Source organism: Acipenser ruthenus, chromosome 24, assembly GCF_902713425.1.
Source record: "Acipenser ruthenus chromosome 24, fAciRut3.2 maternal haplotype, whole genome shotgun sequence".
Taxonomy (NCBI): domain Eukaryota; kingdom Metazoa; phylum Chordata; class Actinopteri; order Acipenseriformes; family Acipenseridae; genus Acipenser; species Acipenser ruthenus.
This window is the reverse complement of record NC_081212.1, coordinates 21,525,022-21,551,225: the sequence shown is the minus strand read 5'-3', so window position 1 is coordinate 21,551,225 and position 26,204 is coordinate 21,525,022. Positions and strand designations below refer to the sequence as shown.

General features: G+C 35.3%; 2 protein-coding genes across 4 annotated transcripts; both read left to right on the top strand.

Moving 5' to 3' along the window:
* Window positions 1-953: 953 nt before the first annotated feature.
* On the top strand, window positions 954-20,909 carry LOC117429741 (solute carrier family 12 member 1-like). Of its 2 annotated transcripts, none has more exons than XM_058998691.1 (26): window positions 954-1,556; window positions 2,829-2,963; window positions 3,416-3,491; window positions 5,835-5,930; window positions 6,470-6,609; window positions 7,006-7,116; window positions 8,157-8,268; window positions 8,760-8,887; window positions 9,125-9,209; window positions 9,464-9,615; window positions 10,146-10,253; window positions 10,353-10,476; window positions 10,788-10,889; window positions 11,129-11,284; window positions 11,637-11,736; window positions 11,981-12,092; window positions 13,064-13,204; window positions 13,579-13,685; window positions 13,772-13,854; window positions 14,520-14,660; window positions 16,052-16,183; window positions 17,347-17,458; window positions 18,071-18,157; window positions 18,772-18,907; window positions 19,007-19,074; window positions 19,997-20,909. In XM_058998691.1, exons 1-26 carry the CDS (start codon window positions 1,185-1,187, stop codon window positions 20,130-20,132), a joined length of 3,252 nt encoding a protein of 1,083 aa, XP_058854674.1. In that variant the 5' UTR covers window positions 954-1,184; the 3' UTR covers window positions 20,133-20,909. The 2 variants fall into 2 exon arrangements, with proteins under 2 accessions (XP_058854674.1, XP_058854675.1); XM_058998692.1 differs by lacking the exon at window positions 5,835-5,930 and adding an exon at window positions 5,230-5,325.
* Window positions 20,910-22,641: 1,732 nt separating this feature from the next.
* On the top strand, window positions 22,642-25,414 carry LOC131696673 (deoxyuridine 5'-triphosphate nucleotidohydrolase-like). Of its 2 annotated transcripts, XM_058998688.1 has the most exons (7): window positions 22,642-22,828; window positions 23,403-23,550; window positions 23,838-23,929; window positions 24,296-24,340; window positions 24,733-24,807; window positions 25,020-25,090; window positions 25,171-25,414. In XM_058998688.1, exons 1-7 carry the CDS (start codon window positions 22,681-22,683, stop codon window positions 25,225-25,227), a joined length of 636 nt encoding a protein of 211 aa, XP_058854671.1. In that variant the 5' UTR covers window positions 22,642-22,680; the 3' UTR covers window positions 25,228-25,414. The 2 variants fall into 2 exon arrangements, with proteins under 2 accessions (XP_058854671.1, XP_058854673.1); XM_058998690.1 differs by lacking the exon at window positions 25,020-25,090.
* Window positions 25,415-26,204: the final 790 nt, after the last annotated feature.

Genomic DNA, 26,204 nt, shown 5'->3' with positions numbered 1-26,204 from the left:
GCACAGTCAGTGACTATAATACATAGCAAAATATATAGCGTCTACAATGAAATGGATCAATCAAATAGCAGAATTAATATAACACATTTTAAAATAGATCTTTTTAAAAAGTATACAAGTTTGAAAGCACTTTTTCTGTACAGGCAGAAAGGTAATAATTTCCGCCATTACTGTAATCTAACTTCAACCAGCAACCAGCTAAGTTCTTCTCCACTCTGACAGACATGCTGAAGCGACACATCAGGTGCTTGGTGACATGGCAAAACTGACATATCCAACAATGTGACACCTCTTGACAAAGCTGATAGACAAGGTGGTTTAACTTTGCTGTATGCCACATGTAGTTTGTTATACTTTCTACCCATCCCACTGTGTGCTGTACACAACGTGGTGTATGTTTTATTCTTTCAAGCACTCATTTTCAATTGAACTGCCCATTATAGTGCTGAATTATTGTGTTTTCTTTTGGTGCCCCCATTGTTTGTTGCCCTAGACAGCCACCTATGTCACTTACCCTGATCGTGGACCTAATTCAATTCACATTGGTCTGAAATTTACCAGTTCAATCAAATAAAATATCCAACCCACATTGCATGATTTTATTATCTTTGGTAATAAAAACTTTAAAACACAAAATAACATCCAATATCCATATAAACTAACCTGGTTCACTATATTAAACTAGTATCATATATACTGTATATTTGTATTATTTACATGGACTTACACAGTAATGATATTCTCAGAAGAGGTCATTTTGACTTTGTTAATCTTTAAACTGCAAGCCTGGTGTATCTATTAAATGCAGGTTGGTCATGCCCTTTCTATGAATTGTTAATTTTGGGTGTGCACCAATGGTATTTTCCAAAATCTCCTTATACAGCGGCCTCTGGATACTATAAAAGACAGTTGTTGAATAGCCTTGCCTCCCAATTCTACTTGTGTAGCACACACAAAAGAAAAAAAACACATTTTAAGGAGACGAATAGTGACCGAAGTCTAGGACAGGCTGGCACAGAACACGGTACCAAATCTTAAACAGGTATAGGATCAAGATAATGTCTTCTAGATAAACACTGCAGTAAGTTAGGAAGTGTCTGAAGTAGGCAAAGTTGTAATATATATAGATAGATATCGCATCTGTACATCAATCTAGAAAGAGAAATTTAAACACAAATTTAGTAATGGATGGAAATCATCAGAGTCCCACACGATTTCATGTTAACAGAGTGACCGACAACCATGACACAAATGCAGCTTTTCAAGAAACCAGTGATGCCCCTCCACATTATGAAGAAACTTCATTTGCAGATGGAAGAAGTGTGCACAGGATAAGTTTCAGACCTGATGAAAGAGCTGTATACAACAGCATCATTCACAATGAGGGTGGATTCCATCCTTATGACACCATTTCCAATCCCTATTATCTGCAAACATTTGGTCACAACACCATGGACCCAGTGCCCAGGATTGATTTCTACAGGAACACAGGCAGTGTCAGTGGAGACAAAATCACCAGGCCGACCCTGGAAGATCTTCATGAAGTATTCAAAAAAGTAAGTGCCTTATAAAAGTAATGTCATTTTAATTTCCACAAAATTAAGCAGAAATGCCACAATTAAGCAGAAATGCCACAATGCTGATATATAACAGTAATAGTCAATTGAAGTGCATGTAAACAACATACATAAATGCTGTTAAAGCAAACAGAAGAGGTACTGTGTTGCTTAAGAGAATGAGACCGGGGCCAGATTTATTAAGATACTTATAAAAATAAAAATAAAATTGTTAGTGCTACAGAACTTGTGACAAGCTACTTAGAAGGTTAATTGGTTTGAATCAATTTTATACTATAAACAATTGTATTTCCTTTCACAAAAGGGAGTTTAGGGCAAAATAAAAGACAATCTAAAAGTGCTACAAATATATATAAATGGGTGAAAATACAATAAATGTACTGCATATATCAATGCTAACCTTTGTCTAATCTGATAAATTCTAACAAAGTGATCTTCAACTGTAATTCATTTAATGGGTCATATTGGTCAATACTTACAGTCATGAGGACAGATCAATAGATAGACTCCATATTCACCGCTCTCCATGGTAATGTAGCTAACAAAAGAAACTCTTAGTAAATGAATAATTATCCCCTTAAGCATGGACATTGATTGCTTTTTATGGGACAATTTATGCTAATGTGGTGTGAAAACTCACATTAAATCAAAGGGCATGAGGTTCAAAGTGGTTTAGTTGAGTTTTCACATTAGTCTTCAATATTTGTCCAAAAAAAAAATCCTCATTAGAATTGAACTTCATTATATTATGTTCATACTTGAACAAACCTTCTTGAATCTATTATTCAATGTATTTCTGGTGAGACACAGTATACCTTCAAGACAGGGCTCAATCAGACTTCTGAATTAAAATAAAGACCCTTTAAACCGGTGGGGGTCTTTTTTATCCTTTTATTTTTTTTTTAAGAAAAGCTGCTTTTACCAAATACAAAATAAAGATCCGTCCGGCAACGCAGAATGTACTGAATTTAAAAATGTTGGCTTTTGACTTAGATTATAAACACAATAGGTTATTGAATACTCAAAAGTGTTGAATCACATTTGCTACACCAATAAGCATTACAGAGTTCATGATCCGAACAGCGACACATCTAAATGACACTACCCTTAAACTCATAACCCGGCTCAATCACAGGCCTTTTTCTACCATAATATTTAGTAATATTTGGCTTACTACTTATTGTACATCGTTTAAAAAGAGAAGTAGTTACTGCAAAAATCTGTCATACAAATCCCTTTTTATTACTCTAGAATGTCGCAGCTGCAGCCCCAGGTTGTCCAGATGGGGCAGCCAACAGGGATGGAGAGCCTGCTGATGAAGAAGCAGCAAAGAAGGAAGAAACCCAAGGAGGATTTGTGAAGTTCGGCTGGGTGAAGGGGGTGTTGGTGAGTAAAAATACACCTTGTGTGCTAAAAAAAATGAACTGAGCCTCAAAAACATTAAGAAAAGGTGAGCCTACCTCAAGAAGTGCATGAAGCCTGAGCAGGTGCATTCAATATGTACTAAAATCATCACTACAAGTTCTAGGAAGCAGAAGAAGATCTGTGTCAGTTTTGGGCAAACTGCCAGTGTATCAGAGTCAAGATTCAAGTGGAAAATATGGGAGTATCGTTAGCAGTGTCAGCATCATCAGCGGCCATATTAAAACTTTGTAATATAAATAGCTATAATCTAATCATGAGTTGAGGCTATTTCTAACAAGACAGCTAGGCTACCCTTTTCTTTTTTTTTTACTTGCCTACACATATTAATCAAATAACTATTGCAAGTTGAAACACTGATCTCTTGTCGTATACATTTAGTTCCACTGTATATTTTCCTAATTTATCCAATCTAGGTAAGATGTATGCTGAACATCTGGGGAGTGATGCTCTTTATTCGTCTCTCATGGATTTTCGGCCAAGCTGGTATAGGTAATTATTTTAATGTTTAAACAAAGTTACATTTGAATACATGTAAATGAATTGGTTAATGATGGTACCAATTCCAAATGTGATTTTATATTCATGGTACTATAAAATGAAATAACAAATGTATTATTTAAATATCATAATTTTGGAAATGTATTATTCAACCTATAAATACTGTAAGAATTGTTCTAAAAGGGTAGCCATAAAGGTGTCCCACACTTATGTAAACCCTGCTCCCTTAGATTTTGTTATCATGTTTGCAATGATTCTAATGGGTTTTTTTTGGGAAAGTAAGTGTTACATGGTTGTGACTGTGAGTTCTGGAGCTGCTCACATTGACTGCCATAGACATATCTAATGTAGGGTATATCAGCTAAAGTGTCTTATGTACGGCAGTATACTGCCAGCAAAAAATTAAAAAAAAGGAACAAAAATGTCTCTATGACACTGGCTCTAAGATCTGTAAAGACACTGGTGGTCTACATAAGAACATAAGAAAGTTTACAAACGAGAGGAGGCCATTCAGCCCATCTTGCTCATTTGGTTGTTAGTAGCTTATTGATCCCAGAATCTCATCAAGCAGCTTCTTGAAGGATCCCAGGGTGTCAGCTTCAACAACATTACTGGGGAGCTAGTTCCATACCCTCACAATTCTCTGTGTAATACTCTGTCTAGACTATGTTACATATATCTATGATTGCCAAGTATACCTGAATAGCAACTCCTGAACTCAGGTGAAAGAACCTCATTTTCAGACTTATGAAAAATAAAGCAACAGGATTTTAGTAATTACTAAATGTCAGAAAGCGATTGTTCGGTTGTTCGTGTAGGTAGATGTGACTCACCGACATGGGATCCAGCCAGACCCAAATAAAGCTGGGTATGTCCTGTTAATTATGAAATATTCTCAATGTTCTTCACTGGATACTTATAAAGTACTATGCAAAAAGTGACCCCTAAGCCGTTATTTAATGTTTCTTAACCTTGGAGGTTGGTTAAAGAGTAAGGTGCTGTTTAGTGGTATAATTACATTTTCTTGTGAACATTGTAGATTATTTATGCATGTGGCTTATTTGGCACAAACTCTGTTCCTGACAAAATAGCACTAAAAGATTTTTATGATGCATATCTAATCACTGTTTAGAGCCAGAGGGTGCAAGCTAGTATTGGAAGTTTCGGATTTCTCCACTGCAAAGTCTTTGCTCTAGGCTTCTGTGTACAATTAGTTCTCTAAACGGTCTATTTGGTGACCATTAATGACTTTGTTTTTAAAGTATAAGTACAATAATAGCTTATGGCATAGGCAAATTAACTCATTTAAGTGCTGTGAACTTGGGCAATGCGGCCAAAAGATTATTAACTATTTTTATATTACATATTTCAGCTCCAATGACTGTTCTCATAAAACCTAAAGTACAGTACAGTTGTAATGACTGTAAACGAGCTGCAGTTAAATTCCAAGTGAATTTCTTTCAGCCATTTTTATTTATTTATTTTTTTCTGAGGTTACAGGCTGTTGCACCAAAAACCCCTCATTATCATCCTGGTCCACAGCCATACACTGTGCTACTGCCCGTTTAATAGATACAGCTAGTAAAGCTTCCTATTTTAATTTTCTACAGGAGTAGCCTAAAAATATTCAATTTATAGTAAGGCTTACGAAGCTGTTGAGAAAGACAAAAAAAGGACGCCCCAAAATCATTAAGATGTAACTGTTTGTCTCTTACTTCATCACTGACAGGTCTTGGAGTTATTATTGTTCTTCTGGCTACCATGGTAACTTCAATTACAGGGTTGTCAACCTCAGCTATTTCCACTAATGGATGTGTCAGTGGAGGTAATATATTTAGCATGGATCCTTGCAATATTTGGAGGTCCTCTCCAAATTTTTGTTTTACTTTACAACAGTAAAGTGAGTATAAAGTCAAGCTTTCCCAAGGTATTAAAATCCAATAGAAGTGGAATAATGTACAGGTACGGTACTATACCAACTTTCTACTTTATTTCTTGTGAGTGCATTCCAACAGCAAAGCTGGGCTACCTTTCTGAAGAAAAAAAAAGAAAGGATTTTGAGGAATCAGGTCGTCACCTCTTTCTCAAACCAAAGGCATCAGTTCAAAGGCATCAGTTGGTATCTTTCCCAGGTTCCTTGGACTCCAGCAGGAGCACAGCAAGTCCCCACTATCAACAAGGAGAAATGATGTATTTCTTCCACAGCATGATGAGGGAGCATTTTACTTTAGAACAGGTATCCTAGTGACACGGAGGACACCAGGGCATGTCTGTGCACCTCATATTCCATGTATGAGGGGACTTTATCATTTGAAACACTTTTGATTTTTTCAGGTCTGGGAGTCATCGCCATTGGCTTAAGCGTGGTAGTCACTACCCTAACAGGTTTATCTATGTCTGCTATTTGCACCAATGGAGTTGTCAGAGGAGGTAATGTACTACATATGCATTTTCGAAGTGGGTATAAAAGTGACTCATCCAGTAAAAGCACAACCACTTGAAGTTCACCAAGTGGCCAGTCTTGGTTTGGGACCCACAAGGAGTGCCGCATTGGCCTTTACACTTGTGGGGTTAGAGGGTAAGAAAGTCAGCCAGTTGATGCCTATTGATCTTCAGTCCTCTAGATCGGTATGTAGGTCACAGCGGTCAGGCAAAATTCGAATAGAGCATTTTAACTTGAAACTTGAATCAAAGCATAATATACTGTCATTGATACTGCATGATTATACTACGTAATATCCTCAATGCTAGTAATAGATACAGTCGCCTGTCCATTTACTAAAGGAAAGCGCTTCATAGTTTTAGTAAATTGAAAAAGTTATCCTTAATGATTAATAAGATACAGTAATAATAAAATGTGGTGCTACAGAATTGTAATTATGATTTATTTATTTATTTTGAACTGCAAACAGTATATATCTTGACAGATTTGAAAAAGTAAAAATGGATTGTATTTGGTCTTTTTACAGGCGGTGCTTATTATCTCATATCCAGAAGTTTAGGACCAGAGTTTGGTGGGTCTATAGGTCTGATTTTTGCATTTGCAAATGCAGTGGCTGTAGCCATGTATGTCGTGGGGTTCGCTGAAACTGTTGTGGACCTTCTTAAAGTAAGTTTAAACATTGCTAAATGCATGGCTTATGTGTCTCGGCTTATAATTAGGAAAAATGAGTTGGGGTAAATAAAAAAAACATGGTACAGTAAATGGAGAGAACACAAAAGATACACATTTGGGATAGTGCCTTCATCAGTTTGTCAGAAAATATAAAGCAATATTTTATTTTTATCTAAAAAAAAAAATCAACATTATCATGAACATTATTTACTGCACACATGTTTCTTTTTTTTCCCCCAGAAATGCATTTTGATAGCAAATATATAATGCATTGGTTCCTATGCAATTACAGCTTATATTTTAAAGTTACCACTAAAAAATGTGGTCCTTTATTTAAACAATCAAGGACCTGATGAATCCTTCATAATGTATATTATTGTTATTTTGCAGGAGAGTGATGCATTGATGGTGGACGTGACAAATGATATCAGAATCGTTGGATGCATTACAGTGGTGTTGCTGCTTGGGATCTCTTTAGCTGGAATGGAATGGGAGGCAAAGGTACACTCCTCTTTCATTTGAAACTTTGGACCACTACAGAACTGGAACCATTTTCTTCTTTTGAAGTTACCTTGAAAGTCATTCAAATTTTAAGGATAATCTGTATTTTTCCCTCTTAGACAAACTCACAAACTAGGGCATGTGCAAAGAAAAATCCTTCACCGTTTGTCTGAATAAGGGATCAATTGAATAAACTTTGGACTGGGAAAAGGGGTTTAAGAAATTACTTTGACTTAGTTTTCTTTTAGTTTGACCTCAGCATTGAAAATTTGAAAGTTTGTTTTTTTTTTTCTTTGAGAAAATGTATGCTGTCTGTACAGCGCCTTAGGGATTATAACTCAATTACAGCTTGAGCTCATAATATTTCTTTATTTTAGTACAATATGCAAAATTATAATACACCAATCCACAAATGGTATGCATAATACCATACTTGTAAGAACTGTGTCAGTTCATATTAGGTTGCCTACACTCTGTGAAAACCTATTTAAAATGTGCCCATTTCTGAAACTTTTTGGATGGTACTGTATAAAAAAAAAAATAGTACAAAATGAATCATAAGCAGACATATTATTGGAACTCATTGAGAAGGTTGTCTGATCCAACAGGCTTACTATTCTTAAGTGACAGCTTCTTTTATCTTGGCCATTGCAATACCTGCACATATTTCTTCCAATAACTTCCATTACCAGTAATTGCCTAGGCCCCAGTCTAGATTTCCAAAAAGTCATTTTGGAAAGTCATTTTTTATTTCACTATAATAAGTTTGCTTGCCACACATTTTATTATCTGTATAAATACCTCTTATACATTTTCTTTGTCACCTTGACACAGTTTCTAAAGCCTCGGCAGAACTCTTGTTATCACCCTGATGGTGAGAGCTCTCTGTTTTTTTGCTTTTCCTACCTATCGTGCCCTTAATCTTCAAACTAATTTTATGTCTCAGAATGTTCTCATCCTCAATCTCTTGTTTCTTTGGTTCCTTGTTCTATAGCAAGGAAAGCAGCATTCCTGAGCTGTCTTTTCTTTTTTAATACCAGGCTCAGGTCCTTCTACTGGTAATTCTGCTAGTGGCTATTTTTAACTTCTTCGTTGGATCAGTCATCCCCACCAACGAAGAAAAGAAAGCCAGAGGATTTTATAATTATGACGGTTAGTACATATAATATTTGTTTCTATCAAGGGCACAATAGTGTTGTGACAGTACACATCAAGAAACACGCTCAGCATTTCAAAGCCCAAACAGTTAATGTTGTATGAGAATGCAGTGTGATACATATCTGAAAACATCCCTGAAAATGGGTGAAAAAATGTATAGATCACATAATGGAAATATGTTTAAATACCACATGAATTAGTACGATGTATGAAGTGTTAACAGTAATGCAAAAACGCATTCTGTAAACTACTGTATAATCCACAGGCAACGTGCATTGTCTGAGCACCTGGTCAGTCAAACTGCAGTCATTACATTGATAGGATGGTCTATTGAGTGTATAAGAGTGGGGTCTATTTTACTGATCAAAAGTTCAAAAAAGCAGTGGATTCTACACAACCCTAAAACTCATAACCGTGCTCTATTGTGGGCATTAAGATGTTCACTTCTGGACTTCACATCTGAAATAAGTGGATTTTTCCTGCAGGTGCTATATTTGCAGAAAACTTTGGACCCGACTTTAGAGATGGAGAAGGCTTCTTTTCTGTTTTTGCCATCTTCTTCCCAGCAGCTACAGGCATTCTTGCTGGAGCCAACATCTCTGGTGATCTAGAGGTAAGTTTATACAGCGCCTTATCTAGCTTTATAAAATACTGTACTCGATATCAAATAAACAAATTTAGCTTGAATAAAACATTTTCAGAAATTGTATAGAACATGCAATCACCAACTACATTTTGACCATCCACATTTCATAAGACAGAACTGGCTAGTTTTATAATATATCCTATAATCATAATATGTTCTTCCATTTCCAATTTTAACATTTATTTTTATTTTTTTACATTTAAGGATCCACAAGTCGCTATCCCCAAAGGAACAATGTTGGCTATTTTCATAACAACCATTACCTACCTTGCTGTTGGGATTTGCGTATGTAAGTATAAGTCTCTTTAGTGCCTAATCATTCAGAAAATGTTTTTAGAATATGTTTATGTCTGTTAAGTTTGTATAATACATGTATGATTACTATTGCATTCAAATAAAGTTTAAGGCAGATGGAAATTACTGGTGCATACCTCAAGTGCATCCTCATGGTCATTTTATATGCCTCATTACAGAAATTCCTCCTTGCTAAGACTTACCTTAGGGTTAATACATCTCTCATCCTTCTGCTTGGTCCTTATGTAGCTGCCACTGTTGTGCGAGATGCAACTGGCAGTCTTAATGACACCATCACCCCTGGGATGGCCTGTAATGGATCAGCAGCCTGTTCTCTGGGATACGACTTCTCATCTTGCAAGACTGAACATTGTGACTTTGGTCTAATGAACAACTTCCAGGTAAAAAAACAAACAAAAAAAAAACAGTATGAACAAAATAAGGTGGTTTACAAATGATTACACTTTATACTTTTACTATCATTTCAAAATTAGATCTTTGCTAAATATTTGAAACCTTTACTTACGCCTTTAAAGCATAAAGCAAGACCAGGCTAATACAGTGACCTTTTAAAGCCTATTAAGACCACATTCTGTCAGAGCTTTTCAATTTGGAGAGCCGAAGGTCTCTCTCTTATAAGACCACCTCTGATGTCCTTTTATTGAGTCACATGTGATGGTTGAAACAGAGAGACTCCGTTGTATGGAACTCTTATCAGCTTGGCTGAAGGAGCAGGTTCTTCTGCTGCCCTGGTAGAGTCCTAGTTTTGGAGGAAGATGGTCGTGAGTTCAGATATGAGACCCCTTGTGAAGAACTCCTACCCAGGTTGGCTGATGGAGCTGCTCCTTTAGCTCATCTGGTGAGTCCTATCTTTGAAGCCAGAGAGTAGTGAGTTTAAATACTGACCTTCTCTGTCTCCCTGCTCCTCTAGGTGATGAGCATGGTGTCTGGATTTGGTCCTCTTATAACTGCAGGGATTTTTTCCGCCACCCTGTCCTCAGCCTTGGCTTCACTCGTTAGTGCACCAAAGGTGTTTCAGGTCAGCCAAACTGCAATGCAAAAAAAAAGAAATAAATACATCTCAAGTTTGCAAGATTTAGCTGTGGTTCTGATTAGTTGCACTTTTTTTTACATGTAGGCTCTTTGTAAAGACAACATCTACAAGGCACTCCACTTCTTTGCTAAAGGGCACGGCAAGAACAACGAGCCTCTCAGAGGATATGTTCTGACCTTCATTATTGCTGTTGCATTTATTCTGATTGGTAAGTGTTTAGGTTTTCAAATGTACCTTTTAAATAGATATACTGACCCCATATCTGATCAAAGCTGTTTACTATAAATAGAAAAAATAGCGAGAAACAATAAGGACTCTGAAGAGCACAACAGCTGTGACAACTGTGACCAATAGGGCCCATAGAATTACTGATTCAAATACCAGCTAGAATAAAGTATTATTTTTTAACATTACATTTTACATTTCATATATTGAAATACATTTACTGTGGATATATTTAATCTTCATTAAAAAAATATATATATGTAATATGTTTTTTTTTCATTATTGTGTCTTTAGCTGAACTGAACACAATTGCACCCATCATCTCCAACTTTTTCTTGGCTTCATATGCCCTCATCAACTTCTCCTGCTTCCATGCTTCCTATGCCAAATCACCAGGTCAGTATTGTAATCTAAAAGATGTATATTCAGTATGTTAGAAAGAAAATATCCCATTTAAAAGTAGTTATCCTAAAGAATGCCAGGAGTGGAAAGTGGAAAGTGAAAATGGTGAGGGCGTGGGAATTGATTTCATTACAAAATATACATTTGTCTTGTTTTATTTATATAAAATCTTATTTTAAAATGATTTCAGAATTCCAGTGTTTGCATGACATGATCTACCACATGTCCCACAGGTTGGAGACCGGCTTATAAGTATTACAATATGTGGGTGTCGCTGTTTGGGGCCATGCTGTGCTGTGGTGTGATGTTTGTCATCAATTGGTGGGCAGCTTTGATCACCTATGCCATTGAGATCCTCCTCTATATTTATGTAACAGTCAAGAAGCCAGGTGAGATACTGTTTAGTTAGCATGCTGTAGTAAAAATATCATAACACTGAATCATTGAACGTTTTGTATAATATAATGTTCACAGTCCTTTACAATATATACAGTATTATACCACATTTTTCAAAAGGGCAGTAACAATATTAAGACCTGTTTTTGTTCACACGAGTAGACTGTAAAAAAAATATCATAATCAGTGACTAAGTTTAGAATTCATATTTAAATGTTTAAAATATATAAAGCCTGCACACTTGTGATCCCAAGTAGGCGGTAGATATGTGCATTAACCTTCATTATGCATGATAGATTGTTTTACTGTGTCAAGTTATGTTAACTGTGTACTTGTTTCTGATAGATGTGAACTGGGGGTCATCCTCCCAGGCTATTACTTTTGTTAATGCTCTGAATGACGCACTGGTTTTAACTGCGGTGGACGACCATGTGAAAAACTTCAGGTAGGAACTGCAACAAATCCAAAGAATACCTGGAGCTCATTTCACCTCAATGTACACCTTGATAGAAAAAGAATGTGTCTCAAAATTCTGCAGAGCTCTTTCTAGACCTTCTTATCTTGTAATGAATAGTGGCTCAGCATTTTAAGATGTTCGATAAAGAACCGCTGCTGCCCTTGTCAGGATGTATGGGTGATATATCTGAATGGCTGTGTTCTTCTAATATCTGGTCCATTTTGTTTTTCAGACCGCAGTGTATCGTGTTGACAGGAGATCCAAAGACTAGACCGGCTCTGCTTGATATTGCCCATTCATTCACCAAGAACTATGGGCTGTGCATCACCAGCAAAGTGTTTGTTGTAAGTGTCCTTTGCAAATCATCCTAAAAAAAAAAAAAAAAAAGATTATTCTGTAGTTATTGTCAATTTGTCAGACACACGTCTAGAAAATGCAACAGAAGTAAAACATTTTTAGTTAAATTAATAAACTCTTGTTATGTCTTTGCAAAGGTTCAAGAACATTCTTAATTTAGAAGTTTGAACCGGCTCCAAATGTACTTATTTGGTTGTTTCATATCTTTAGGACATTCTCATAAATCAAATTCTAAATAATAGGAGCTTTCAAAGCTTGATGTAAATGCTGAATTAATTGTTCCACAAGGACTGTTGAAATGTATCAATAAAAGGCTTTTCAATGTAATTTGAAAGTCAGTCCTGCAATGTACTGTGTAAGGAAACCTGGGGGTTTAAATTCAGATTAGCTGTTCAAGGTAAAAAACCTTAGAGGTGAATTTCTGATAGTTTCCAAACATGTATCCCTCATGTTTACATTTTCAATGTTGTTTTATCATTGCTTCGTCTGTTTGGGTATTTGCTTTTTTGTTTTTTTCACTGCCCTTTTGTTCTGCGCATTCGACTCTGGATTATAATTGTTTTGAAGCTAACTTTATACTCAGTATAGTGACAACTTTATGAGTACTAGTACAGTTACATAAATTATATGACCTACAGAAAAAGTTGTATTTTTTTATTAGCCACATCAGCAGACAAGTAAGTCAATGTACAGAATACTGCAAAGAGAATGTTGTGTGATAGAAGTTTGTGTGACAGAATGCTCCACTAATGCATTAATATTCATGTAAAGCCACTTTGCAGTAAACTATCGTAGCTAACCTATCCTTGTTGTTTACTAAAAACTGAAATAATAATTACTGGGACATTCTTTATGAAGGAAATAAGAAAACACATGTACACATTATTAAGTTGAACTATTAGCTATACTGTAATCTTCTACTGTAAGTTTATTTGTCACTTTTGTTTATCATAAACAGGGGCCACGAATACAGACGGTGAAAGAAATGAACAGCTCCATGGAAAAGAACCAGACCTGGCTGAACAGCAAAAAAAGGAAAGCTTTCTATGCAGCAGTGGCCTGTGATAACTTCCGTGAGGGAGTTAGGAGTCTTCTTCAAGTAGGTTGACATGGTTACAGAGTCTCAAATGAAATAGCAGTAAAGCTTTATATTCATGTTTATTCAAAGAATAGCATTAAAATGAATGGGTTTTTTTTCACAGACTCAAGCATTTTCTTCATTTTGGAGAGTGTTTGTAATTGTATTTCCTTTGTAATATTCTGAATCAACGCAGAGGCTGGAGAAAATATATGGTCACAAATGTATGCAATTATCTTTTCCTCTGCCTGTAAGGTAATCTGTTCTGTACAATGTGATATCAGAGGGGCTCAGCTTTTCTTTACTTCCCAGAATAATGTAATTCCAGTTTCACTGGTAGTTTCATGATTACATTTATATATATTTATATATCATTGTATGTTTTTGTTTATTAGGCTTCAGGTGTTGGTCGCATGAGGCCTAACACACTGGTGATTGGATTCAAAAAAGACTGGAGAGATTCCAGACCCAAGGATATAGAGAACTATGTTGGTGTTTTACAGTAAGTCCTTGTTTCTTTTGATTTTTTTTCAAGTGGGTGAGTTTGCCACAGTGTTGAATGAAATATTTGTTTTGTTTGTTTTTCAGCGATTCATTTGATTTTGAGTATGGAGTAGTGATGGTAAGGATCAGCCAAGGGTTTGACATCTCTCAGGTTCTGCAGGTGCAAGGTAGGTGCCCATCTGCAGTCAGATATAGTATGATATAATAAAGTTTGTCTGCATCTGAGAGAGACTCCTCGTTAAAAAAAAATGTCAGCAGCAAGTGCATATTTCAAATGTAGGTTGATGAAAGTATTCTCAATTAAAAGATTGTAATCCAGCAGTGTTATTAAATATATCAAATTTGTGCTGGTCTTCATTTGTTTTGAAAGCCTCAACATAGTGTGAGAATGTATCATCCTATTGCTATTTGTATTAATTATATGCAAATGAGGGAAGTGCTTTGTTGCTTTGTCTGGGTCATGAAGAGTTACCAACTAATTGTGGCTTCTTCAGTGTACAGTATATGGTGACATCAATTGTAAATGGTAATAACTGAAATAGCGTAACTAAATAAACTGCATAAATAATAATAATGAAATACATTTCTGCACTGTATACACCTGGTCTGAATTTTTATTACTGAGGGGATGTTAAAAGAATAACATAAAGAACAAGGAGCCGTGCTATGTTATGATGAAAAAAGAAATGTAACCACCCCACTTATTTTTATCATGAAAATTCCTTGAATGAAGATGCTTCCTGTTTAGACTGGAACACGTTTTGCCATGTTATACCACTGCCCTTTTACTCAGTTTAATCATGCATTTATACTCCATTTATATTTATTGCAGAAGAGCTGGAGAGGCTGGAGCTGGAGCGGCAGGCACTTGAGGCTGCCATTAAAGAGGAGGAATTTAAAGAGGGGAAGCATGGAATCCGTGGCCTGTTCAACAAAGCCAGCAAGTTTAAAATGTCTAAGCCAGATTCAAAAGGTACTTCAAACACAAACAGTACAACCCAGTGCTTGCGGCAGTTTTGTGGTATTGACTTCACTTAAATGGCTATTAAACTTATGATATGCAAGTGTTAGTTCTATGACCAGGGTTTGAAGCCACATTCTCCTATACAACAGGACAATGCAGCTAGAGATACTTACTCATTTACTGTATTCATCCTTCACATATGGTTTGTCCAGATGGAACAAACAGCAGTTGGTTTTGTCATTTGAATTCCCTTTGCAAAAGACTGACGGAATCAATGAGGTATGGCACTCAGCAGGTTGTCTGGTAATTGTTAAAAGAGTATTCTCTCAGGCTGCATTGCAGCTTTGTAAAAGATAGCATGCAGTAGTGTTGCCTGTGAGCCTTTTAGAACTCAAAAGGGTGTCTCAGGAGAGAGCTGTCTAGCTTCTCTTATCTTGGCTTGCTCATTGAAAGTCTAATACAAGAATACAGCAGGGAGACAGTTTTGTGGCCTTCAATTTCATGTCCAGACGCTGACGAACGATGAATGAAGCCAGTAATGAATTTATCTTTTTTGGAAGCAAATCTACATTTAGAAAAACTAAAACAAAATCACTTAACCTTTTTTTTTTAAATGGCACATTTAATTCAATGTTCTACATAATACTGTTTCTGCTATAGACAAATCATGTAGATTAACTTAATTTAAAGCAAATGGTCTGGCTTACTATGAAGCGTGTCCAATATATCCCTTATTGTACAATTAAAGTGCTTTAATTATTGATGGAGCTGGTCGAATGGATTGTTTAACTCGATTGGCTAAAATAATCAGACAGGAGGACACAACACTTAAAACACAATAGTTACGCCTAGTCCCACATAAAGAGAAATCCATGTGTATGTCAAGCTGAGTGAGATGCAGCATCTTGTTGGTGCAGCTTATTCCCTGTTTTACAGATGATTGTCTGTGGTACTTTGGGAACTTTTAGGGATCTATGAGGTACACTGCATTTACAGTGATCGAAAGATAGAACATGCCCAGTTCATCTTAACCAGACTCTCAGAAAATGACAAAGAGCTCCATTTCTCCTGAGCTAATCAATGGTAGCTTTCTCAGATATATATACTGGTATTGCTTCTGTGTTAAAAATATGTTCATTTGTGTATTAACGTTATGAAACCATAATCTATAGTAGCGCTTGTGATTGTCTGTATTGTTTTTATTAAAGACATAAGAGAGGACCCTATTTTAATTGTTTCAAATGCTGTCTGTATTTAGATCTGCTGCTGTTCAGATCAACTGAATAGAGCCCAATGTCTTTGTTTATCCTCCAGCTACATATGCTTATTACAACAATCCCTCGGCAACACCAGAACAGATTTGTTGTCTGTCTTTACTGTACATTTTCTTTTTTATATAGAGACCACCATGAACTCAGCTCAATCAATGCATGTGGGAGACATTAACCAAAGGCTTATGGAGGCAAGCACCCAGTTCAAAAAGAAGCAAGGCAAAGGCACCATTGATGTGTGGTGGCTGTTTGATGATGGTGGTAAGAGATGAACTATATCTTATAACAATCTTCTACCATGGATGCAGCATCCCTCAATGGGGCTGTGAACTATTTTATGATTCAGAAAGAATCGTATTCTGTAACCATTTTGTCAAAAAACAAATCCTTTGTGAAGTTAAGGATTTTGAAACGTGCAGTCTTTAGTAACTTTCACAAAACAGGTAGGAATCGTTTAAGATTCAATCTTGTATTAACAAACACTGGGTTTTGCTAACAAGAAGTTTTGAGACTTCTTAAACCGGTTAATCAACTCCAAACAGGTTACAATGCGTAAATGAAATCAGGATTCTCATTACCCATCTGTCTGTGACTTATAGGTCAATGGTATGAACTGGTAGTACTCATTCATTTGATAACTAGCTTTAAGATTAATTTCCTTTTTCAAATTTGCTGAGTTTTGGGAGCTCTGCTAAAGTGAATAGCTGAGTCGAGTATTCTCTTACACATAATTATCTTATTAGTTATGCACTTTATTGATTGCATGGTTATCTCTGTATCAACAATAAAGTACCTTCACAAGATTCATCATTGATAGTTTAACGCCTTTATGCCAAGACTTGCATTTGATTCCAGCAGAATAATTGTATAGGAGGAAAATTATGCTTTTAAATTGCCATAGAGCAAACATATATTTTCTAGTATAATACGACAGCATCCCCAGCTTGTATGCCACTCAGTAAGTACACTGTACAATACAAAAAGCCTTCTACAGACATCTGGGGTCGCAAGAGGATGTAACAGTAGTTTCTAAAAGGTCTGAATTACTGGACAGATAACAGTGTTCTGTATTCTCCGATAAAGGCAATTGTGCTGAAACATTAAATTGTCAGTGTGCTTGTAAAATAAAATCCTTTCTGTATAATATCTTCAATCAATCACATTTATACTCCTTTGCAAGGTTCATATATACAAGTGGGCTCCAGCACGTTGTCGACTCTTCCACAGCTAAATACTCCAGGAACATCCACACTCCCGAAAGCATCTACACATAAATCAAGTGTGATATCATCCCTAGTGAATGTCTGATGAGTGGCATACAGACTTATCAATATAAACTTGTAATATAACACATATTTATGTTTAGTTGTTATTATAAAAGACAGCAAACCAGTTGGCTATTGTAATTTGTTCTGCTATTTCAGGCTTGACATTGCTGATCCCTTACATCCTAACAACAAGAAAGAAGTGGAAAGACTGCAAGATTAGGGTCTTTATGGGTGGAAAGGCCAATCGTATTGATGAAGACAAGGCAGCGTACGCAACAAACATTTATTATTAGTATCATATTATCCTATCAGCTTTTGGTTACCAAACTTGTAAGGATTTGGTAAATCTGTTGCCACAGCATTATTGGAATTACATTGAGAAATCTTTATATGCTTGGTTCAGTTCGGGGTGGTTGGGAGTTTGACACTGACTAAATATTTCATTCTGCAATACTGTAAAATAATACCAGCAGGCCTGCTGTATGTTTCATTTTCATAACTTAATTTAGACTTGAATTAGCAAGGGGAAAGAGTTACTGACTAATGCAAAATATCCATTAAGTTGTGATGTATATTATTTTAATTAAAACTGAATAAAAATGTTCTGGTAGCTAGATAAATAAAAATGCTCTTAGCTGCTGGCTAACGTTTTTTTTTTTTTTTTTTTACAAAATGTAATTGTAGTTATGTTGTATTCGGTCACGCAGTTTCAAATATTTATTAATCCTTAAGACCACTGGAGCAGCCATAAGAGATAAGATGGAACAGGATTATGCTAAAATATGAATGTGTAATTGTTTGAAATATTTCTGAACAGTAAATACAGGCCAGTCAATATCAGAAGCTTCACATTTGAACTATTCTTGTCATTTTCTCCTAGAATGATTTCACTCCTGAGCAAATTCAGAATACAGTTTGTTGACCTTTATGTTGTTGGAGACATCAACACTAAACCAACTAAGGAGAGGTAAGAAACGAGTGAATTATTCTACGAACAAAAAAATCACATTCAAATGACAAAACAAAACTCAACCACACCTGCTGTAGAGCTCTACCTTGCATTCTACCTCCAATTAATTGCCTCATCTTGCATTCTAATATTTGTAAAATACATTACTGTTGACACTTTTTTGTAATAACTACCCTGTATACTGTTAAAGTTTAATTATACTGTTATTCTTTTAAACCTAAGTAAGTGATATATTAGCAGGTATACGTGGGCTACTTTATAGTTTACAGAAATGAATCAGATCTCCTGACTATATTTCTTATTTTCTACATAAAATATATGAACAATATTCCAAGACTGTGAGATTTGCTTACAATAACATAATTGTATATCATATTTGGGGATCTATAAATAGGCATGTATAAGACATTATCAAAAATGTGTTTTACAATATGAGATGTATAAACTGAAAATGCTACTTTTAGAAAGCTTCATATAGAAGGGTCCAATGGTGAACGACATCTAAAAGTATCCCCAGTTTACGATGATAAAAAATAAACCGTACATGTTTTAACTTAGAAGTTTCGCACCGCCTCAGTTATAAAATGTATTTGTACACCTTCGCTTTGCAGCTGGAAATTCTTTGAAGAAATGATTGAGCCCTATTGTCTCCATGAATGCTCCAAAGACCCTGCAACAGCTGACATGCTGAAGAAGGAAAGCCCTTGGAAAATCAAGGATGCAGAGCTGGAAATGTGCAAGGAAAAGGTAAACCATTGTCTAATGAATAACTATTTGTAAATGTAGTTTATCATAACCATTGCAACAATGCTTTTGTTTTTTTGGGGTTTTTTTTTTTCAATACAGAATTACCGGCAGGTTCGTCTCAATGAACTGCTCCAGGAGAACTCCAGAGCAGCTAACCTCATCATTATGTAAGTACAGGCACGGAGAAGGTTTATAAACTTCATGGTCAAAACGGAGAAGCAGACATTCAGTCAAAATAAATATTATAGGACCCAAAGGACTACATACCACTTTAGAGGTATATACAGCAAGAGGTGTAATTTTACATTATTTAATACTGTTCCTGAATGGATGTTTATTAAAGCATTTATAACAACAACATATTTGCTTTGTCTTGAACTCGCCATCAATCACGAGAGCTGGGCTCCCCTTCCATAGCCAAATTAAAGAAAGTTTATTCAACAACTTGCAACTTCTTTTATATATATATATAAAAAAAACTTTTTAAAGCTAAATAAAATACAGATTTTAAAAAGCATCCTTTATACTGCTTAAAAACAGGTCTCAACAGATGTTCAGTGCTCATGTGTTTTTCTTAATTCAATGTAAATGTATGTCATGTAAAGAAACTACGGGTCCTTTTTTCATGGCCTCTTTTAAAAAAGGGTAAGTAGGTTTAAAAGTCATTGTATTTATTTTTGAACTTTTCCAATACCTTTTTATGATGTTTACATACATAGCTCAGATATATCATTTTTATAAAGTCTCTCTGTATCAGAATCGACCTGTCATTATCTGTGTCTGTAGAAACCAATAGCCAGCTCATTATAAGAATTTTAAAAATATATATTAAAAAATCACACGATACAGTGACCTTTCAACTATGCTGGCCCCACATACCAGCCCAGACAACACCATGTGGATTCTGATATAGACAACACGTATTTAAATGCCATATTAGAGGAACAGTTAAGGTAATGAAAAGGTGGCTTAAATTTGAAGCTACTTAACCTTTAAACCTTGTTTTGATGAACTTCTAGGTTGGTATTGCTCACAGTGTATGTATATATGTAATAACTATGGTAACACATCATTTTCTTCTATTCCCAGGAGCTTGCCTATAGCAAGAAAGGGGTCTGTCTCTGATTACCTGTACATGGCCTGGCTGGAAATTCTTACGAAGAACCTGCCTCCCATCATGCTGGTCAGAGGCAACCACAAGAGTGTGCTGACATTCTATTCTTAACAAATGCACAACACATTTAGACACATTTTTAATGTTTAAAACAAAATCTAATCAGCTGTAATAATAAAAAGAATTCTGACAACAAAGTGAACAACTGGCATCTACTGCCATCTAGTGATAACCCTGTTTTATGCACTGTATTGAAAACTAAATTGTCAAAAAAAAAAAACTGGTGCTGCAAAGATTATTATTATTTGTTTATTTAGCAGACACCTTTATCCAAGGCGACTTACAAAGACTAAGGTATGTGAACTATGCATTAGCTGCAGAGTCTCTTACAACAATGTCTCACCTGAAAGACAAGGAGCACAAGGAGAGGAAGTGACTTGCTTGGGGTCACACAGTAAATCAGTGAGGCAGGATTTGAACCAGGGACCACCTGGTTACAAGCTATTTTCTTTAACCACTGGACCACACCTTATACCAACACACAATTGTATTGATCTTCTCTACACTTTTGTAATTTATCATATTAAAATTACTGAGGTGATGTTCCAAACAAACTCTTGAAATGTATTACTTGTTCAAATCCTATTATTATACATAGAGGCTAACTCCATAACTGGTGAGCAAAAAAAATGACTTTGTTCCATTTGAACTAATATTTTCTTCAAGCCTTTTTTTTATTCCTTGTAATATTCCTCCTCTAAACGTGTCCAGACATAACTTATAAAATCAATGTATATCAAAAATTGTCTTCAAATATGCCAAGCCATGTTGTGCAACTTTTCTTTCAATAATATTTCTGCAGTGTGATTTTTAAATACTTTAAATACTTTGTACCAAATATATATATATATATATATATATATATATATATATATATATATATATATATATATATATAAATCAGATTTTATTTTTTGTTTAACCCTTTCAGTCCTGAATTATTTATGCCGAGCTTAATAATAAACTCCTTTATTAAATATACATGAGAACAGGACAAAAAAAAACCAAACATGTACATATATTTATACAGTACCTCAAACTGGGACCTAGGAGTCCCGTGAGGTTCCAGCATGATTTCCCACCACAGCATATGTTAACACACAGCGCTAAGGTAAGACTGGACCTTGAGGTCCTGCCAGGACTGAAATGGTTAATTATTGCATTACATTGGATGGCATATGATGACTAGGATGCACTCTACCTTTTCAGATGCTTGCAATTATGTATGGGTAATAAACATTTCATATATTACATTTGCATGTCTTGTTTTGCTCAATTCTTAGTAGTTTGTTATTATTTTTATGTTCCATACTGCCCAGCCCTTGTACAGTTTACCTGGCTAAAGGATGTATTTATTCTGTTTGCATTTAAACTTCACTTGGTTATGCCACTATAGCTGTACAGATTCAAAATAGACCCATTTAAGTTTATTCTAGCTGCTTTATATACAAGTTGAAAAAAAAAAAAACACAAGTGATTAAAAAGCTTCCTGTATATTTTTTTTAACAAACTGCTGCAAGAACTTAGTTTAACAGTGCACAGCAGAAGGACACAGTAAGGGTAATAAGGGTATTTAGGGTTAGGGTATTTAGGGTTAGGGTTAGGGTATTTAGTTTGTGAGTCTGACTTATGTCTATAAAGAAAAAAAAAATGAATGTAGATGATTATTCCAGTATTACATTAAGCTTGCTAACTTTTCCTATAATCCACACTAAACATGTATTAATAAACCTATCAATGCTGCATCTTCCAAACTAAACGGGGATACTAGATCAGTAGCTTCAAGGCAGATCATAGACCTGTGAAAAAAGAAACTTGGTACGGACATTCATTGCCATAAATTATTGGTGACTTGTTGTCTTTTCCTTTTTAACCGGTCACTCAGACATTTTACCACACATTCTTATCTTAAGTTACAGCTTTAGTTAGCAACATATTGCATTTCATGCAGGCCATAGGTGGCATTACTTTAACATGAAATGATAATGTATTCTTTCAACAAAACACTATGTATTTTTAAAAATAAAGACACATATTATTTATAAAGATTTTCCTTGGAGCCAATTGGGTTTAAATTATTTGAATGTTATTATCTGCCATTATCTAAATTAAGGGATCTTTATCATTCGGATTCGACCATACAAAGAAATAGGGCGAGTACAGTTGTAAAGGGTTGGGCACAATCCAAATACTGAAACATGAAAGAAAATAAATGTTTTAATTGGAATTGATGATGATGATGTTGTACCGTATCTGGATGCTCCACTGGTACGTGATTCAGGTAGGTTTGGAGAATACCGACAAGTGATATTCATCTGAAAATTATTATATTAATTCAATTCAGCTTACTTGTGTCCACGTATGTATAATTGTATTTAAAATATACGACTTGCAAAAATAAGTGCATCTGGAATGTTATTAAAAGAAGTGCGTGTCTTATGCAATGTTATAAATGCAATACCGTTTTATTTATTTATTTATTTATTTATTTTTATGAAACTCAGTGCAGCCAGCATAGATTAATTGGGTCTGCACGTCTGATTTGACGGAAGGAAATCGTACAGCCATTTCAGTAGCACAACCCAAAGTGCATAACAAAATGGCTCTTCTCTGTAAACATCTTTACCTTTGTAGATATTTTCTCCTAAACTGTCGTATATTCAAATCTCCATTACTTCGGAGTAAAAGAATTCTACATCAATATTTTCCAACAATGAAAATGCCCAGAGGGAACGGGAAATGTAAAGGTAATGTAGAGATTAGATCATGACTGCATCAATTAAGCATGCACTGTAGACCACAATCACTAATTGTATGTAAATATGAATGGTTTGTGTTAGTTATAACACTATTATTTGTATGTATTATGCAGTCGGGTACGCAGTGTGACGTCGGAATACTGCTTTACTATGAAATTGAACTTCTAGAAACAAAACGTAAAAATGTGCATAGCACGCAGGCTCGCTCTCGTTTTCCTCTCGTGAGATGAGAAATTTTTTTTAAGTGCTTTATCTGTAGTCATGGAGACCGCTTTGTCAATTGATTCGTAAAATATATAAATTTAGACCTTATAAAGTACATTTAATTTTAGCTAGTTTCGTTTTATTAAGAGTGTTTTATATTTTATTTTGACAAAAACTGTTTGTTTTTATTTTTTTTAAAAAGGGGGCGAGGTGTATGTGGCGCGAAATATCAAGTTCAGTTGGTTTGGCGGGGTTCTAACTTTAGGGAGTGCAGCTTACACTAAGCCAGAATTAAATACTGGTAATTAATTTATCTGAATTAACGCTTAATTTCTGTTTAAAATGCCCTGCTCTCAAGTAACCGAAGTGAACGGCACCTCGCCTGCAAAAAGGCTGAAGGAAATGCATCCTGAGGGGAAAATGCTGCTGAAATTTGCCAAACTTTCTGAACATGCTACCTCTCCAACAAGGGGGTCTACAAAAGCGGCGGGCTATGATTTGTACAGGTTAGTGTATGGATACAGTAATATAAATTAACTTTTTGACATGTAGATTTATCTACCTGCAAGATGCCAGCTTGAAACGTGGCAAACCTGGCTACATTAGTACATTTTCATAAAAATTATTAACTTCTGTGTAATTGTCAAGTACTTTTATTGATTATTTAATTAAGGATGTATTACTTTTCTCGAGCTGAAATGCTGAGAGAAACAAAGGTTTCATACAAATGTGAATATTTGTACATTTTACCGTAGATATTATAACCCTCTTATTGATAAATTTTTCTTTTTAGTGCTTATGACTATACCATTCCCGCTATGGATAAGGCCATCGTGAAAACTGATATTCAGATAGCTCTGCCTTCGGGTTACTACGGAAGAGTAGGTGAGTAGAATTGAGCTTATCTTCTGCATACAATACTACACCTAGAGAATTATAAATGTGCCATTCTGCACATTTTCAAGTATTTGTATCCGTGCCCATGTAAAGTGTTGTGTACAGGCTTGAGTCTGCAGCCCTGTATTACTGCCCGCAAACATGATTCAAATTAATTGATGTCCATAATATTATTGAGTGGTATTTCCAGTAGGAAAGTAAGCCACTGATGCGCTGTAAATTGAGTTTTATTCCAGCTGTTTGTTTTGTTTCTTTACACACTGTATTACTTTTGCACAAAATTCATGCTTGTAGATCTGTATAAATTGCTCTTTGTGGATTATTCATTTAATTTGATATCTTTTTCTCTCTTAGCTCCAAGGTCTGGATTAGCAGCAAAATATTTTATTGACGTTGGAGGTACATTTTTTAATCATTTTATTTTGATATACACAGTGTCATTTTTAGAGAGAGAGAGAGAAACTTGCTACTCATTAATTCAGTCTCTCAATACCAAACTCAAAATTCCAAACATTTCAAGCTCCCCTCCTCCACATCCTGGGTTGCTCAACTCTCAAAGCAGAAATACCTCATTACCAGTATGTGTGGCTGCCATTAGAGCAATTTAATTTGCCTTGTGATTGGGGTGGGGGTTGTATATTTATCCTCCAAGGTCACACATGCCTGTAGTTAATGGTCTATAAAGGCTTGGTATCAGTTTTTTTGTGTATCGTATAGGCTCAGTTACTGTATTAACAGTATAGTTCTACAGAAATTCTTTATAGTAACATTTATTTGTCTTAATTGTACAGCTGGTGTTGTTGATGAAGATTACAGAGGGAATGTTGGTGTTGTGCTCTTCAACTTCAATAAAGACAGTTTTGAAGGTGAGTCATCAACCCCTAATATATAGAGTGATATTAATGGTATTTTAATCAATCTCTGAAACTTCTCAGGGATTAGGTTGAATCTAGTTTTAATGGCACACTTAGGTATGGTCCAAAACTATTGTTGAAATGTAAAATGGCAGGACCTGTTTTTTTTTTTCAGCTTCATAAACTGATTATATAGTTTATCTAATTTCTTTTTTTTTTCTCAGTTAAAAAGGGTGACAGAGTAGCACAACTAATATGTGAAAAGATTTGCTACCCAGAGCTTCAGGAACGTGAGGCAAGTTGTATTTATATATTTCAGTGTGTGCTGTGATGTGCAGATTAGGCCCTGTTTTAATTATTCTAACTTTCTTTTAGACCCTGGATGAGACTGAACGTGGAGCTGGTGGCTTTGGATCTACTGGAACAAATTAAAGTGGAAGTTGCTACATTTTGTTGTGTTGAAAAATGGTCCTGTTCTAAAGGGCTAATTTATTGCCTGTTTAATAATAATAAAAGTAAGCATTTGCATAAATGTATTGGTGTTTATTGTTATAGAAGGGAGTGTGTATACCCATGATTTATAATAAAACATGCTCCAGTCTAGAGTTATCATTCGGAATTTGTGTGTGTCTGTTTTTGTTGGACATCTAAATGTGTCCCAGTTTACTTTGGTACCTTTTACCCTACATGCTTTGTTCCTCTGGGTGACCATGCATGCATTCAATGGTGCCATTTATGTAATAATGGCACCCGTTTACCCATTTAACTATGATGAGTTGACAGAACATTGTGTCCTGCAACAAAATTGTCTACACTGCAAGAGCTTGTTAAACTGTAAGGCTTTGATTAGAGTTTAATTTTACTTTTGAATACTACATTCTTAGCACTGCAGGGTTTACATTAATTAAAATGTGTGCTTCTGTGTTGTGTGCAGTACTTGAAAGACTAGACTCTTCCGGATTGGAAATATGGTCAGAAACAGCTAATTGGCTTTTTTTTTTTTTAGTTATATATTATTCCAAATACAAACCTACTTCTAACATGGAAATTGTATTAAGTATGTACATTGGGAATGTACAGTACATGTCACCTGCTATCCTGGAAAAAGTAGCTAAATATGACATATCCACATTATGTATAAGTACATGTTCTAAGAATAGCCAAACCAAGTTACTTTTTATTCAGTTGAACAAAGTTATATTGTCCAATGTTGCATGTTTATTTTGTCATGTTAAGTTATTTTTGGAGACCAAGTGAAACATCTTCAGTATATTCACAATGAAAGTATATTTAGGAAGGTGTGGGTGTGCACTTTTCATATCGACCACAGTGTGGTGATAGAGGTTCATATTGCATTTAGTTTTGTGGTCAAATCACTTTGGAAGTGCTACTCTGACTAGGCTAGGGCA

Bases quoted from the DNA above. Each gene is read 5' to 3' on its own strand.
- LOC117429741 (XM_058998691.1), top strand. From the start codon at position 1,185: ATGGATGGAAATCATCAGAGTCCCACACGATTTCATGTTAACAGAGTG. The intron at 12,093-13,063 runs GTAAGTGTCCTT...TATCATAAACAG, and splicing joins TCACCAGCAAAGTGTTTGTT to GGGCCACGAATACAGACGGT. The intron at 13,686-13,771 runs GTAAGTCCTTGT...TTTGTTTTTCAG, and splicing joins AACTATGTTGGTGTTTTACA to CGATTCATTTGATTTTGAGT.
- LOC131696673 (XM_058998688.1), top strand. From the start codon at position 22,681: ATGGCTCTTCTCTGTAAACATCTTTACCTTTGTAGATATTTTCTCCTA. The intron at 23,930-24,295 runs GTGAGTAGAATT...TTTCTCTCTTAG, and splicing joins GGGTTACTACGGAAGAGTAG to CTCCAAGGTCTGGATTAGCA. The intron at 25,091-25,170 runs GCAAGTTGTATT...ACTTTCTTTTAG, and splicing joins CAGAGCTTCAGGAACGTGAG to ACCCTGGATGAGACTGAACG.